This window comes from Marmota flaviventris, chromosome 17, assembly GCF_047511675.1.
Source record: "Marmota flaviventris isolate mMarFla1 chromosome 17, mMarFla1.hap1, whole genome shotgun sequence".
NCBI lineage: Eukaryota > Metazoa > Chordata > Mammalia > Rodentia > Sciuridae > Marmota > Marmota flaviventris.
In genome coordinates, this window is record NC_092514.1 from 77521012 (window position 1) to 77535565 (window position 14554).

The following is a 14554-nucleotide window of genomic DNA, read 5'->3' on the forward strand; positions in this document are numbered from 1 at the left end:
CTTACAGAATCCTCTCTCAAGATAAAATGAAAAGGGGCTGGGACGCAGCGCGGGTCAAGTGCTCCTCGGGCCTGCGCGAGGCCTGGGTTCCATCCCCGCGGGCAAAGAGAAGCCAGTCCTGTGTGAACTGCAGAAAGTGCCCCTGAGGGGAAGGCGTTGGTGTCGGGGGAGAGCCTCCTGCCCACCCTGTCCCCAGCCTACGCCCTGCACTCCTAGGTGCCCCAAGGGGGCAGTGAGGGTGGACAATGGTCAGTGTCCACCAGTGCACACACCAACACCTCCCAACCCCTGCCGCTAAGGTCTGTGTACTGCTCCTCTTTCAGGGGCTGGGTTCTCAGGACAAAGCCACTGCGATAATGACTTTCAAACACCCCAAAGGGGAAGGCTAACCTGGTCTCAGAACAACGGGGCTGATTACACGTGAGACGCCTGCCTGGCCTCCGGTCTGGTGTCTCACCTCCCAAGCGTGCTCTGGGTGTGGAAGTGTGAACGCCCCTCTGCTCCACTCAGACTTCCTCAAGGAGCCAAGGCTCCCTGGAGCTCTGCGGCCCTGCGCCCGGGGCTACTTCTCCTTCCCCCTCTGCCAGGTTTCTTCAGAAGCCGCAGAAGGACATGCTAAAACCACAACTGTCACCCTGCAGCCAGCCCCAGGCAGAGGCTGGAGGACGAGGCACAGCACCCTGACCCCTTTCCCTTAGATGGCGACCCGTCTTCCTACCTTCCTTCTTCTCTTCCTCCCATTGTGGTGCTGGAGACTGAACCCAGGGCCTCAGGGACACTAGGCAAGTTCTCTGCCACTCGGCTGCGCCCCAGCCCGATGGCGCCATCTGAAGAGCTCTCCAACTGGGCAGGCGAAGTGCTACTCCTGCTAGACCCTTTACCGTGCTTGCGGCTCCCAGGTTTTGGGGGGGGGGGCGATTTGTATTGGGGATTGAACCCGGGGCACTTCACCACTGAGCCACGTCCCCAGCCCTTTATATTATTCTAAGGCTGGGCATCGCTGAGTTGTTGAGGCTGGCTGAGAACTCGGGATCCTCCTGCCTTGGCCTCCTGAATTGCAAGGCACCATGCCCCACTGCTCCCAGCTGTTAAGGGCACACAGACTGGAGTTTCACGTCTGCAGCAGGTTCATGCCAACCCAGTCCCGGCCCCAGCTGCTGGTAGTGTGCAGGCAATGGATAGAAGGCATGGCCAGATGGTGGACGCTCCAGAGCTCGCCTTTGGGGCCACCACAGATGCTTAAAGCCTGACAATTGTCATCTTGCTGAAATGCGCACGAGGGCAGTGGGCAGGTGAGTGAGGAGGCTGCAGCGGGCACTGCGCTGCACCCCTCTCTGCAGCCCTTGAGGACAGTGGTGAGCCCGCACAGGGCGAGACTCCCACTCAGGCCGGGAGACCCTGGACTGGGACCCTGCTTCTCCCGGCCCTCTGGCCCTCTGCGGCAGCCGGCCTTGTGCCACAAATCCGTGTCAGAGTCCTGTAGTCCCAGCCTCCCTGGCCTTCACCTCCGTCGGGGATCTGCTGCTGGGCCATCCTGAGAGGCGGGGTCCTGCCGGGCCAGAGGCGTCTAACCGCTCCACTCTGTGGTCCTCTCGCTCCCCGCGAGGCCCAGGCCAGGCCCCCTGCCGACCCCAGGCTCCCGACAGGTGTGCAGGGAGTGGTCCTGGCAGTCCGCGCCCTGGCCAGTCCCGCTCCCAGGGACTCACCTTTGGGGTGTCCCTGCTGTGCCCGGAGCCGGTTCCCCATCTCCATGAGCTGCTCCTTCTCCAGGCGGAGGCGCAGGACCTTCTTAGCTGCTGCCTTCAGCTTCCTCTGCAGGTGGGGCACGGATAAGGCCTGTGGCGGCTGTGCCCCCGGCTGGTCCTTCGTCCCCACGGGCCTCTCATCTGCAAGGCCCTGTAAATAAAACCCACACGCAGACACCCTGTAAGACCCCAGACCACAGGGCCCTGCATGGTGGAGGACGAGGGGCCAGGTGCAGATGGCCCTCCCAGACTGGGCACTGCTGCCTGCCTGGCTGGTGGCCGCTCCCTGCGCTCAGCCTGGCCTGTGATGCCTCCTCTCCAGGCGGCGGCCTGCCCAGGTCTCTAGTCCTTTTTCTGCTGGCCACAGGCCTTGGCAACCCCCAACTCAGAGTCTCTGAGAGTTCCTCCCCCACAGCCCTGCAGGGCGTTGGCCCTTGTGTCCTCGAGAGGGGACAATGAGAATTCATACACCCAACCGGCACAGTGGCTCCCCCAGGGCAAGCCCCCAGACCCAAGAGGACTGCAGACTCCCCCCTCGGCCTGCGAATGTCCGGTGGGCAACTAAAAGCCTCCCACTGATCTGTCTCCTTTGCTGAGTCACCTCAGGTTCCAGGGAAACAAACACCCTGTGTGAGTTGGACTGCCCCAGACCACAGCAGGTTTCTGATGGACAAGGCCCCACCTGACCGACCCTGAGGCAATGGCACCAGACCACAGCTGACCAGGACGGCCTGACAATGTGCGGGCCTGGCCAGCTGCCGGGTAGCTAGGGTCAGCACCTGGAAACAGGGTGGAAGGTGGTCCCTGGACTTGCAGGTGGCCACACCCACCAGAGCGCCTCTCCTGCTTTTCAGCACCTTTCTCCCTTGGTTCGGGGGGAGTGGCCAGAGTGAGCCTCTGGCCGAGGGCTGCAGGACCAGGCTGCTTCTCACCCTCCTGTCCCGCCCCAGCCGCCGCCCTGGGCCTGCACTAGCTGCTTCTCCTCCCCCTGGGCTCACCCTTCTCCACCCCTGCGAAGCCGAAGCCCAGGTCCCTCTCTGGACACCACAGACCAGCTGGGGTCCCCAGCTGTGCTAAAGACGCCAGGAGGAGAAAGCCAAGGGGCCCAAGCAGGAGGAGGCACCACGTGGCTCACTGCCCGGCCTGGACATGGGGCCCACACCACACATGGCCATGTGCAAGTACAGGTGCAGCACAAGGGGGCGTTTAGGGTAAGACCAGGGCACAGGAGAAACCATGACGCCCCGGGCCCTGGCGCTTGTGAGAGAAGCCAGGTTGCTCCCGTTTTGGCCGCCGGAGCCCCGAGTCCCTGGAACAGACCTGAGTGTCCTGTCCTGGCCAGCTTCCCAGGACTGGAAGGTACCCAAGCCCTCCAGGTACTGCTGTCCCACAGGTGCCCCGGGAGCCGTGGGGCACTGTGTACCAGCACCTCCAGCATATGCTGCAGGCCACGAGGGACCTAGGGGGTCATGGAGTGACACAGCGAAGAGCCATGTCTGCCTTTCTCTTGAACAAGGAAAGTCCTGTGGCTCCGAGGTCTGAGGCCAGGCCAGGTGAGGGCAGCACCCAGGAGGGGTGCGGCAGGCAGGAGTACCCCAGACCCCTGGCATTCTCTCCAGTGCGTGTGACCGGTGCCTCTGACCTCCCTGCAGGTGGGGCCTGCCAAGGATGCGGGGACCCCTCCTGTTTCAAGGCTGGCTCTGTGGGACCCTCTGCTCTGCAGCCGCCTTCATGCAGGAGGCAGACTCTAGAGGCTGGCGGGCCTGTTCTCAGGGCTGGGACGAGCCCGGGCCTGCACACGCTGGCGAGCGCTCTGCTGCGGAGCCACACTCCCAGTCCTTTCATTTTAATTTACTGATTTTTTAAATATTTTGTTTTAGTTGTAGCTGAACACAATACCTTTATTTTATTTTAATGTGGCACTGAGGATCAAGCTCAGCGCCTCACATGTGCTAGGTGAGCGCTCTACTGCTGAGCCTCAACCCCAGTCCTCATTTTTATTTTTGGGACAGGGTCTCATTAAGTTGCCAGGCTAACCTTGAACTTGAGATCTTCCTGCCTCGGCCTCCAGAGTTCTGGGAATATGGGGGGGCCCACTGCACCTGGCTTCAGACATCTAGAGTCTGAGGGAAAATTTGCTCTCCAGATGCAGGCCCCTTGACCCAGAGATGGCGTCCACGCGACCCAGCAGCCTGGTGGTGCCCTGGCCCTTCAACTGTCATAAGTGCACAGCAGAGAGGAATGGCCGCAGCCTTGTCCCTGTTCCAGGCTCAACACTGACCTAGGAGATGTAGAGTGGACCTCCCTGGGTCAGTTGCTGGTAAAACTCTATCTGCTATGTTTATTTTGACCAGGTTTGGTGGCACACATCCACGATCCTGACAGCTTGGGAGGCTGCGGCAGGAGGACTGCGAATCCAAAATCAGTCCCAGCAATCAAGTGAGGCCCTAAGCAACTTAGCAAGACCCTGTCTCTAAACAAACAAACAAACAAACAAGGGGTGTAGTTCAGTGTTTAAGCAATCCTGGGTTCAATCCCTGCTGAGGGGAAAAAGAAAAAAATTATTTTGATGACTCTGTGAAGTCTTTCCCCAAAATAGAGATCACACAACCTGAGACGTATTCAGGGGGACTTTTTTTAACAGGTGCAGTGGCAGTCCCACCCCTGTACTCACCCCAGGGTGGGGATACTGCCCTGCCTGGGTACTGGCGTCAGCATCTTGGGAGGAAATGGAAGGGTCTGCCCCACTGAGACGACTCAATGACCTCCACCAGACACTGACCAAGCAGTCCTGGGGAGGCTGCCGAGTGCGGGCTCCAGGCCCCAGGAAGCACCAGCAGGCAGACCAGCAGGCAGACCAGCAGGCCCATCCCCCAGGGGCCAGCTGTGGCAGGGCCTTCAAGCCGGCTGCTTACCAGAGCCTCCAGGTGGCCAACACTGCCCCCCAGTGGACCCAGGGACAGACCCTGGAGCTGCCCTGGACACCCGAACAGGGCGGGACAGCCTGTGGCAGGAAGCAAGCCGACTTGAGTCCTAGGGGGGACAAGTGTGGCCAGCTTGAGACCCCTCGTGCCGCGGCTGGCGGGAACCTGCCTTGGAGAGAGGAGCTGCAAGGACAGCTCCCCGCCTGGGGGCAGGTGGCGGCTGTGTGCTGCCCTAACCCTAACCCTAACCCTCCACGTGAGACCCCCCAAGCACTCTGAGAGCACACGGAGCCCTCCCACCACCTCACGCGGCCCCTGCTCTCTGACAGGGACGGGGACGCGTGACTCCACCCGGTGTTCCCACCAGGCCCTTCCCAGCTTGATTCTCCTGTGGGACCCAGAACACTCGCAGCGTTGGAGGGCTGGCCCCTGGTGACACTGACACCTGGAGTGCAGGCCATCCCTCCCTGGGTGCCCAGGACACCTTGCGCCTAGGCTCCGCTGTGAGCCCAGGGCCTCCTGCCTGAGGTGGGAGGTGTTGTGTGCTGACCCTGGGGAGGCCCTGAGGCCTCTCCACGGGAGACGGGAGACGCGTCCTGTCCCTGGCCTCCAGACGCGGTGACTGGATTCCCAGTGGGCTTGGCCTCCCTCTGGTTCACCCAGCTGCGTGGTCCTTCACGTTTGCTGGCGACGTTCTGATTTGAGGTGCCAGCTCCTCTCTCGTGACGCACCTGTTCGCCTGCCCCGTGTGGCCCGGTGACTGCCTGCTGGTTCAGTGAGCTGTAGTCTGTCCTGTCATTATGGGGCCAGACGTGGCAGGAAGCCCCTGTGGAGGGTGCCGTGGCCCCCTGCCTCAGTCTGTGCTGGGTGCCGGGGGGCACTGTCCCTGCAGCCTTGGTCCTGGGAGCAGGGCCCCTCCCACGGCTCCTCTGCCTGTTGGAGGTGACTCCAGCCCTGTGTGGCGCCCAGGAACGGCCTCCCTGCCTCCCCTCTCCTGGCACCCAGGTGTGCTGCGGGCAGCGAGCAGCATCTGTGGGGGTGCTGGTCACCGTGCTTCCTAAGCCTTCCGCTGTCCCACAGGGTCTGCCTGCACGGCTATGTACACGACTCTGAGGCCACCTGCCCTGGAAGAGCGGGGCAGGGCCTTCCAGCCCGCTGCTACCATGGATTAGTACCTTGGCTCTCAGTTCAGCTTCTGCATGTGCTTTCTGCCCCTCTGCGCTGGGCAAACGGGAAGGAGGAGCAGGTATAAAGGCTGCTAAGGCCTGGCTGCAGGCGCTGTCCTGGGAGGGGCTGTGGCAGGCTGGGGCAAAGGCCCGAAGTGCCCGGCGGCTGGGAGTCAACCCGGTGTTGCTGCACTGTGGAGGCAGGGATGCCAGGCTGGGCTCTGGGTGCTGGGCACTGGGTGCTCTGCTGCTCAGCCCTGCTGGGCTTCTCCGGGCCATTCCTAGGCAGCCCCTGCCAGAGGCCCTGGGGCTGCTCTTCCTCTCGGGTCCCTGGTGCTAAGGGGACACCTCCACTGTCTTCACCTCCTCTGCTTCTACCAGAAGACTCTGAGTACCTTCCAGACACTACTTCATGTCCCTAAAACCTTCTGTTGATTGACAGGTCACCTTTGATAACCACAGGCCATCCAGGTCACTAAAGATGACCACAAGTCACCACAACAGTCGCAGCAGATAACTGACCAGATTTTGGGGGGGGCAGTACTGGGGACTGAACGCAGGGATATCTACAACTGAGCAATATCCCCAGCCTTTAATTTTTTTTTTTTTTTTAATTTTGAGACAGGGTCTTGCTAAATTGTCCAGGGTTACCCCAAACTCACAATCCTCCTGCCCAGCCTTCCAAGTAGCTGGGATTACAGGTGTGTGTCATCGTGCCTGGCCACTGAAGGTCACAAGTCATGGCAGGTCACTGTGGGGCAGCACTGCAGGTTACTGGCAGGGCCTGAGGACACCTGAGGAGGCTGGACTGTCTGACTGTCCCCACTAGTCCCTCAGAGCTTTAGGTAAGAAAAAAGGGCCTGCCTGTCACTGCTAAGCCAGAGTCAGGACCCGAGGTCCTCTGTGAGGCTGACCCGTCACAGGCTTGGCAGGCACTTGGTGCAAAGACCTGAGTGCCACCAAGGCTCTGGATGCTGTGGTGAGTGCCTCAGAGGCCTCCTCCCATGGGCAGGGCCGAGCCAGTCCACACAACGCACGCCTCTCAGCAGACAGCCCAGGCCTGTCAGAGGAAGCGGGCAGCTCTCTGTGGGAGGGGTGTGGGCTGTGCCGCGGTGACACTGCAGCTAGTCAGAGAGGACCAGAGGCAGGAGCAAGTTCACAGAGGCAGGCGGAGGAGGAGAAGGCGAAGGACAGAGGCAGCCGCACGGCAGAGCCGCAAGGTGTGCCGAGCACCCGCAGGGCCGGGCCCTTGGAGCAGTGCAGGAGGAGCGCGGGGCAGCTTGTGGGAGGCCGGAAGGGACCCACCTCTCTCCTGAGCTGCTTCCTGCCTAGAGGCTGCTCTCCTTCCCGCTGGGCTGTCCCAGGATGCTTCTCCAGCTCAGCCACCTGCTTCTGAAGCTCCAGCACCTCCACATGCACCTGGTCCACCTCCCGGGGAAGCTCGAGGTGGAGGGTGTGCGGCTCCAGGGGCTTCCGCTGCACCTAGAAGGCCATTTCACAATGCGAGGGACAAGGCCGGGGGTGCCGGGGCTGCACAAGGACAGGAAGAAGGGCCCTCAGAGGCACCTGGGGAAAGTGGGGACCGTCATGTAAGTGAAATAAGCCCATCCCCCAAACCAAAGGCCGGGTGCTCTCCTGCTGTGTGGATGTGACCCACCGTAAGTGGGTGGGAAGAACAGAAGTTCACTGGACTAGACAAGGGGGAAGGAAGAGAAGGCAGGGGAGGGGAATGGGAAGACAGTGGGGTGAACTGGACATGGCTCCCTGCGACTCCACACAACCACAGACTGGGAAGCCATAGTCCACGTGTGTGAGATACGTCAAAATACACTCTGCTCTCACGGACAACTAAAAAGAGCCAACGAAAAAACGTTTTTAAAAAGGCAGCAGGGGAGCAGAGAGGAGCGAGGAGTTTCTCTGCAGGCGGACATGATCAGCAGCGCACCTGCCCTGGGCTGGCCCCAGTGCTGCTGGGGAGAGTCTGTGTGGTGATGCATTGGGACCTCCTCCCAATCCCAGTCCCAGGGAGAAACAAACACCTCTACAGCACTGCGAGCAGCTGAGAGCAGTGGGCCTCCCCCACCAGTCAGTCAAAGCAGCAGAGGTAGGCGGAAGGTTCAAATGAAGTCACAGGCCACAGCAAGAGCTGCAGGTGACACAGGCTGGCGGGACCTCCGGGACCTGATCAAAACTAAACCGTTTCTGCTTTGGACACCACGAAAGGTGAAAAGACAGAATGGGGGAGATGCAGCAGATCGTGTATCTGTGGGGGACTCTGACCTCTCGACAGTGAAGACGAATAACCCAGTTAATAACAGCCACGGATCTAAACAGACATTTCTCCACTGAAGGTGTACAAATGGCCAGGGACCCCATGAAGAGGTGGTCAGCATCACCATCACCAGGAAAATGTGAGTGACCACCTCACTAGACGCCACTTCACACCCACCAGGTGACGGGAGTGAAAAGACAGAAAACAGCCGCACTGCCGGGCTGGACTGTGTGGGGGCAAGGGTGGGGGTCCTGCAAGTGCTGAGCACGGAGCTGCCCCGGACCCCACAGCTCCACTCAGGCATACCCCAGCCCCAAATGCTCGTCCCCAGAGAAACCCACACGCGACCCACATGGCAGCACTACTCAGGCCTCTGCTGAGAAGAGGTGGACAGGAGGTGACGCACCACACCACGAGTGGACGCAGTGGGGGAGGAAGGAGGCGCTGGCCTGTGCCTCGGGCAGGCGGCCTTGAGGACCCTGTGGTGAGTGTGCAAAGCAGGACCACAGTGCCCTCACCCAGGGCCACCCCACACAGGGCCCGCGCGTCCCTCTGGCCGCACTGCCGAGACCTCTTCTCCCCTCTCCCGGTTCTTCCTTTTCTTTTTGGCACTGGTATGGAGTCCAGGGCTGCTGTGCCACTGAGCTATGTCCTCAGACCTTTTCATTTTTTATTTTGAGATAGGGTCTCGCTAGGTGGCTGAGGCTGGCCTAGAACTGCGATCCTCCTGCCTCAGCCTCCCCAGTTGCTGGGATCACAGGCCTGTGCCACCGCACCTGGGCACCTTCCACAGCCACACACGAGATAAGCCACTGCTGCTCACCACAGCCCTTTGCTGAGAAGCAAACAGGCACAGAAAGGGCAAGTGGACTTCCAGGGTCAGCAGGCCTGCACCCCTGAATGGCTCTCTCGGAGGAAGAGCTGCACTGCCGTGCCTATCAAAGGACCATCTCACCTTCTTTCTGAGACGTGTCACCAGCAAGTTCAAGAGATGCACTCTGTCTCTGAGCTTCCTGAGTGCCAGTGCCAATCCAGTGGATGCGTGACCATCTGTGACAGATTCTCCTGCAGAGAATAGCAACTTCTGTGAGGCTCAGATCTGGAAAATCAAGAACACCATGTCTCACGAGCCCCAGGACCAGGGGGAGCCAGGGAGGCTGCTGAGTGGACTCGGGGAGAGGAAGTGAGGGGTGTGAGTCCCTGCAAGGAGCAGAAGAGTCCTCACGTAAAGAGCAGGAGCCTCTGCAGGACAGACACACCTCACCACGTAGCAGCTGAGAGGCCAGCGGCTGCTGCTTCTCCTAGATGGAGGAATGTTTATTTGGGAATTAAGCAAAAAGATGCCCCTGTGACACATGGTCCAAGAAGAAATGACGTAGGAGTGGTGGCACAGGCCAAGGCAGGAGGACACAAGTTTGAGGCAAAAAAAAAAATGATAAAGAAAGGACAGGGGACGCCCGCAGTGGCAGAACGCCCCGGACAACCAATGGGCAGACCCAGCTAGCCACACTCGGAAGGAGGGACCCTGAGCACCAGGCCTCTCTAGAGCCATCCAGGCGGCAGGCTGTGTGAGGAGGTGAGCGGGGCCGCCGGCCCACCACTGGGCATGACGAGCAGCGGGGCCAGGACACGAGCAGCCCCTACTGAGGGCTGTCCCTGGGAAGGGGCTGCGGGCACCCAGGAGGACTCCCGGGAGTCCCTGTCCTTTCTTCTCCCTCTACCCCTGGCTCAGGTGTCAGAGGAGCCCGCACCCCAGGAACACCAATGAGCAAGAACAAGAGGCTCAAGGGAAGCCAGCTCCCAGAGCCCCAGGACCAGGGAGCCCCAGGACCAGGGAGCCCCAGGACCAGGGGGAGCCCCAGGACTAGCAGAAGCCCCAGGACCGGGGGAGCCCCAGGATCAGGGAGCCCCAGAACCAGGGAGCCCCAGGACCGCGGGAGCCCCAGGACCAGGGGGAGCCCCAGGACCGGGGGAGCCCCAGGACCGGGGGAGCCCCAGGACTGAGGGAGCCCCAGGACCGCGGGAGCCCCAGGACCAGGGGAAGCCCCAGGACCGGGGGAGCCCCAGGACTGAGGGAGCCCCAGGACCGCGGGAGCCCCAGGACCAGGGGAAGCCCCAGGACCGCGGGAGCCCCAGGACTGAGGGAGCCCCAGGACCGCGGGAGCCACCTGCCCTCTTCCGCTCCTACCAGTTGGCTGTGTCCTGCCCTGCACCAGGGACAGCACCCTTCTGGGGAGAGGATATGGGTTTCCACCAAGGAGGCCAGCTAGAACCAAGATAGCAACCGGCCAAGTCCCTCATCCAGTAAGCACTGCCCAGGACTGGGGCAGCCCTCTGGGCCCCAGCTGGTGGCAGGGTCTGTTAAGGCCAACTGTGGTTTCTTCACGGTGGCAGCCCTGCAAGTGGGCGAGCTCTCCTGGAGGGCTGAGGCACTGTGGTCAGCACAAAGACCTTGGGAAACAGCTGGCTCTGTGGACTACACAGGAAGCAAAAGGAGCCGGGCGGGAGCATGTGCACCACACAACGCCAAGTTGAGAAGGGTAAGGGGTCAGCGGCAGCTAGCAGGGGCAAGGCTCCTGGATCTGGACCCCCACGGTTGCACCTGCATTTGGAAGACTTCCCGTGGGGGTCATTTTCACTTCATTGGGGCAGACAGTCTGTGACACAGCCACCCAGGGACCCTCACCAGTCTCTGTGAAGGTGGGGGCACTGGGGTGCAGCTCGGGGGGCCCCAGCAGGCTGGCCAGCTCTCCTTCCAGGGCGCTGGGGTGCAGCTTGGCGTCCCCCGAGGATGTCTCTGGAGGCCCCGGCGAGCCGGCCAGCTCTCCTTCCAGGGCGCTGAGCTTGTGCTTCAAGTTCTGCACTTCTGCTGCCAGGGCCAGAACGTAACCTGCCCAAAACACCAGCAAACGTCCTCTGCTCCCTCCTGCCCACTAGGGCCTTCTCTCCCCTCCTCCCCCAGAGTGCGCGTGGAGAGACCCGCCCAGCCTCCACGTCCTCTGAGCAGGGATCAGAGACGGGGACAGATTCTACCGGCCTTTTCCCACAGGCCTCTGTGACAACAGGAAACAGTCCCTACCTCAGGCACTGGTCACACAGCTGCTCTGGTGCCCACTATGAGCCCGGCCCGGGAGGGGCCACCATCTCAGCCCCACCACAGGGTACTTCTCGGGAGCAGGGCCCTGCCAGGTGGCTCCCACTGCCAGCTACTCGGGACAGCACAGTGTCCTGCCTGACCCAGCCTGTTCCAGCTTCTAAGTGCATCAGGCATGCACCCTGTACATTCCCCTCCCCTTCACCAAGAAAAAGACTTAAACACAAAGCTCAGGACCGTCTCTTGGGGGAACAGCAGCCTTCCAGCCTTGGAATGATTTGTTGAAGGGCACGTAAACTTAAACAAGACTCGGACAGGAACCATCCAAGGCGACCAGTGGGCAAGCCTAACCCTCCCCACCTCCACTCACGAGGAGGGGCCGTGTCCCCCGCAGCCTCAGCCTCGGGCAGGTGTGTGCATGCGTTCTCTCCCGACTGTGCAGAAGGAAGAGTCTCCCCACTCAGCGCCTCCATTTCCCTCCTCATCTGAGCGACAGCATTCCGCAAGCTCGTGTTCTGGTCTTGCAGCCGCTGGATTTCACTGGATGGAAAAGCCGAACTGATTTCCCCTCTGTGCTGCCTTGGGAACTGTCAAACACACACAAGAGAAAAGTGGGGCGCGGTGACTGCACTGGGACCCAGAGGCTCATGAGGCCAAGGCAGGAGGAACACAAGTTCAAGGGTAGCCTGGGCACCTTGGAAAGACCCTGTCTCAAAATAAAGAACTAAAAGGGCTTATGGAGCACCCCTGGGTTGAACTCCCAGCATCACAAAGCAACAAACAAAAACAGAAAGAAAAAAACCAAATTAAATAAAATTTTAAAAAGGGCTGGGGATAGCTGGGTGGAGTGGCACACACCTGTAATCCCAGTAACTCAGGAGGCTGAGCAGGAGGATCCCAAGTTCAGGGCCAGCTCGGGCAATTTAGCAAAACTCTGTCTCAAGATAAAAACTAGTAACTGGAATCATTCCTTCTCTTTGCTTCCCAGAACAGGTTTCACTGTTTCTCCTAATTTCTTTCCCTTCTTGCATTACCTGCCCCTGTCTCAAATCACCCCCAAATGTTCTTCTTTTCATCTTAGTTTGTATTTTTTTTCTCTCTTCCGCCTTTGAATTCCTATGTAGTTAAATAGTATTTTGTAATCTTTAATAATCAATTTCTCGATCTATTCAAAAACGTTGCTCCAGTTTTATGCTTGGATTGGAGGAAGTCCAGGGAACACCCTCAGTACCTCTCCCCCTGAGGTTAGCTAGCATCTGGCTCCTCCCTGAAGTGACTGCAGTTGGTCTGGGTCAGCAGCAGAGGCACATGCTCAGTGGGAGTGTCACATTCACACAGCCTGGGCTCCTAAGAAGGGGGTCACTAGTGTCCCCTCCCTTAAGTAGAGGTAATCGTCCCCACAGACGGGAAGACACACAAACAAGGGAACGGGCCACCCGAGAGAGCCCACAACACTTCAACTGCTGTGTCCATAAACACCACCGTGGAGGAAGTTCTGGTAGAATGTTCTATAAGCTAAAAGAAGATTAAGAAATGAAACTAGAGAGAAAATGCAGGAAATGAAAGAACATTTCTTTTTCAAAGAGATTCTGAAAAAGAACCAGAGAAATACTGGAAATGAGAGATTCAATAAAACAAATTTAAAATTCAGTTGAAAGCATCACCCATAGATTAGACCACGCTGAAAACAGACTCTCAGGGCTGGGGTTATAGGGCTGGGCTTATAGCTCAGTGGTAGAGCACTTCCCTAGCAGGTGTGAGGCACTGGGTTCGATTCTCAGCACCACAAATAAATAAATAAATAAATAAAAGTAAAGGTTCATCGACAACTAAAAAATAATTTAAAAAAGAATAACTTAAAAAAAAAAAAAAAAGAAAGAAAACAGGGGCTGGGGATGTGGCTCAAGCGGTAGTGCGCTCCCCTGGCATGTGTGCGGCCCGGGTTCGACCCTCAGCACCACATACAAACAAAGATGTTGTGTCCGCCGAAAAACTAAAAAAATAAATATTAAAAAAAATTCTCTCTCTCTCTCTTTCTCTCTCTCTCCCCCCTCCCTCCCTCTCCTCTTTCTTAAGAAAAAAAAAAAAGAAAACAGATTCTCAGATTCTCAGACCTCAAAGACAAAGAATATAAACTTGATAATTAAGTCAACAAGTAAAGAAAAGATGTTAGGAAATCACGACTAGAATAGTCAAAGAAATATGGGATAACTTAAGAGGCCAAATATAAGAATCATTGGTGTAGAAGAAGGCACTTGAATAAAACCAAAGGAATGCACAATTTTTTTTTCCTCAAGCTTCTTTTCTTTTATTTAAGGTTTTTTTTTTATTAGTTGTTCAAAACATTACAAAGCTCATGACATATCATACATTTGATTCAAGTGGGTTATGAACTCCCATTTTTACCCCAAATACAAATCGATGCACAAATTTTTTAATGAAATAATATCAGAAAAATCTCCAATCCTTATAACAATGAAAATCCAAATATAGGAGGCATTTAGAACCCAAATAGATAAGATCAAAAAAGATCCTCTCCAACACACATTATAATGACGGTACCTAAACAGAACGAGGATAGAATTCTAAGTCGCAGGAGAAAAATGAAGGTCACATTTACAGATAAGCCAATTAAACTTGCTGTTGTTCTCTCAGCCAGACTGTAAAAGCCAGAAGTGCTTGGAATCATGTGCACCAAGCCCTGATAAATCACAGGTGCAGACAAGACTGCAGTATCCATCGAAGCTACCCTTCAGAACTCAAGTTGAAATAAAAATCTTCCGTGACAAGCAGAAACTAAAGAAATTCATGACCACTAAGCCTGCACTACAGAACGAGCTCAATGAAGAATCTCATACAGATGAAATAAAAATAAACACCAGAGCCAGTGAATGCATGAGTCCCACTGGAATCATATCAATCAGGGGAGAATCCTCTCTTAATTAAGCATTAGAAATAAGTTGAAATGGCAGGAAATAAAAATCATCTCTCTATAGTAACACAGAATGTAAATGGTCTAAACTAAAAGACATAGATTGGCACACAGGATTAAAAAACAAGACCCGACCATGTGTTGTTGACAGAGACTCACCTTTCAGGCAAAAACATCCATAGGCCAAATGTGAAGAAGAGAAAAAGATATGTACCATGCAAATGGAGACTGAAAGCAAGCAGAGATGACTACTCTTATCTCAGACAAGGTAGACCAAGAAACAAAGGCCACCCATACTGGGCAAGGCATCATCCAACCGCAGGATACGACGACTGCAGATGTCTGCACCACGACTGTCAGTGTATCTGCACACAAGAGTCACACAGACCACAACCGGACAACACTGGGCGAGTCCAGCAAC

General features: G+C 57.3%; 1 protein-coding gene across 5 annotated transcripts in view; it reads right to left on the reverse strand.

The window, feature by feature from the left end:
• The window catches only part of Ccdc57 (coiled-coil domain containing 57), an 89977-nt gene that overhangs the window by 43564 nt on the left and 31859 nt on the right, over window positions 1-14554 (reverse strand). For 3 of the 5 annotated variants that reach the window (XM_071603183.1, XM_071603182.1, XM_071603181.1), the window contains 5 exons: window positions 11572-11788; window positions 10794-10997; window positions 9063-9172; window positions 7141-7317; window positions 1707-1896 (listed from right to left, as the gene is read on the reverse strand). In XM_071603183.1, the coding sequence (XP_071459284.1) occupies window positions 1707-1896; window positions 7141-7317; window positions 9063-9172; window positions 10794-10997; window positions 11572-11788 (898 nt within the window). Of the gene's footprint in view, window positions 1-829; window positions 1550-1706; window positions 1897-6473; window positions 6896-7140; window positions 7318-9062; window positions 9173-10793; window positions 10998-11571; window positions 11789-14554 lie in introns of those variants that run through there. The other 2 variants (XM_071603184.1, XM_071603185.1) reach the window with 2 other exon arrangements.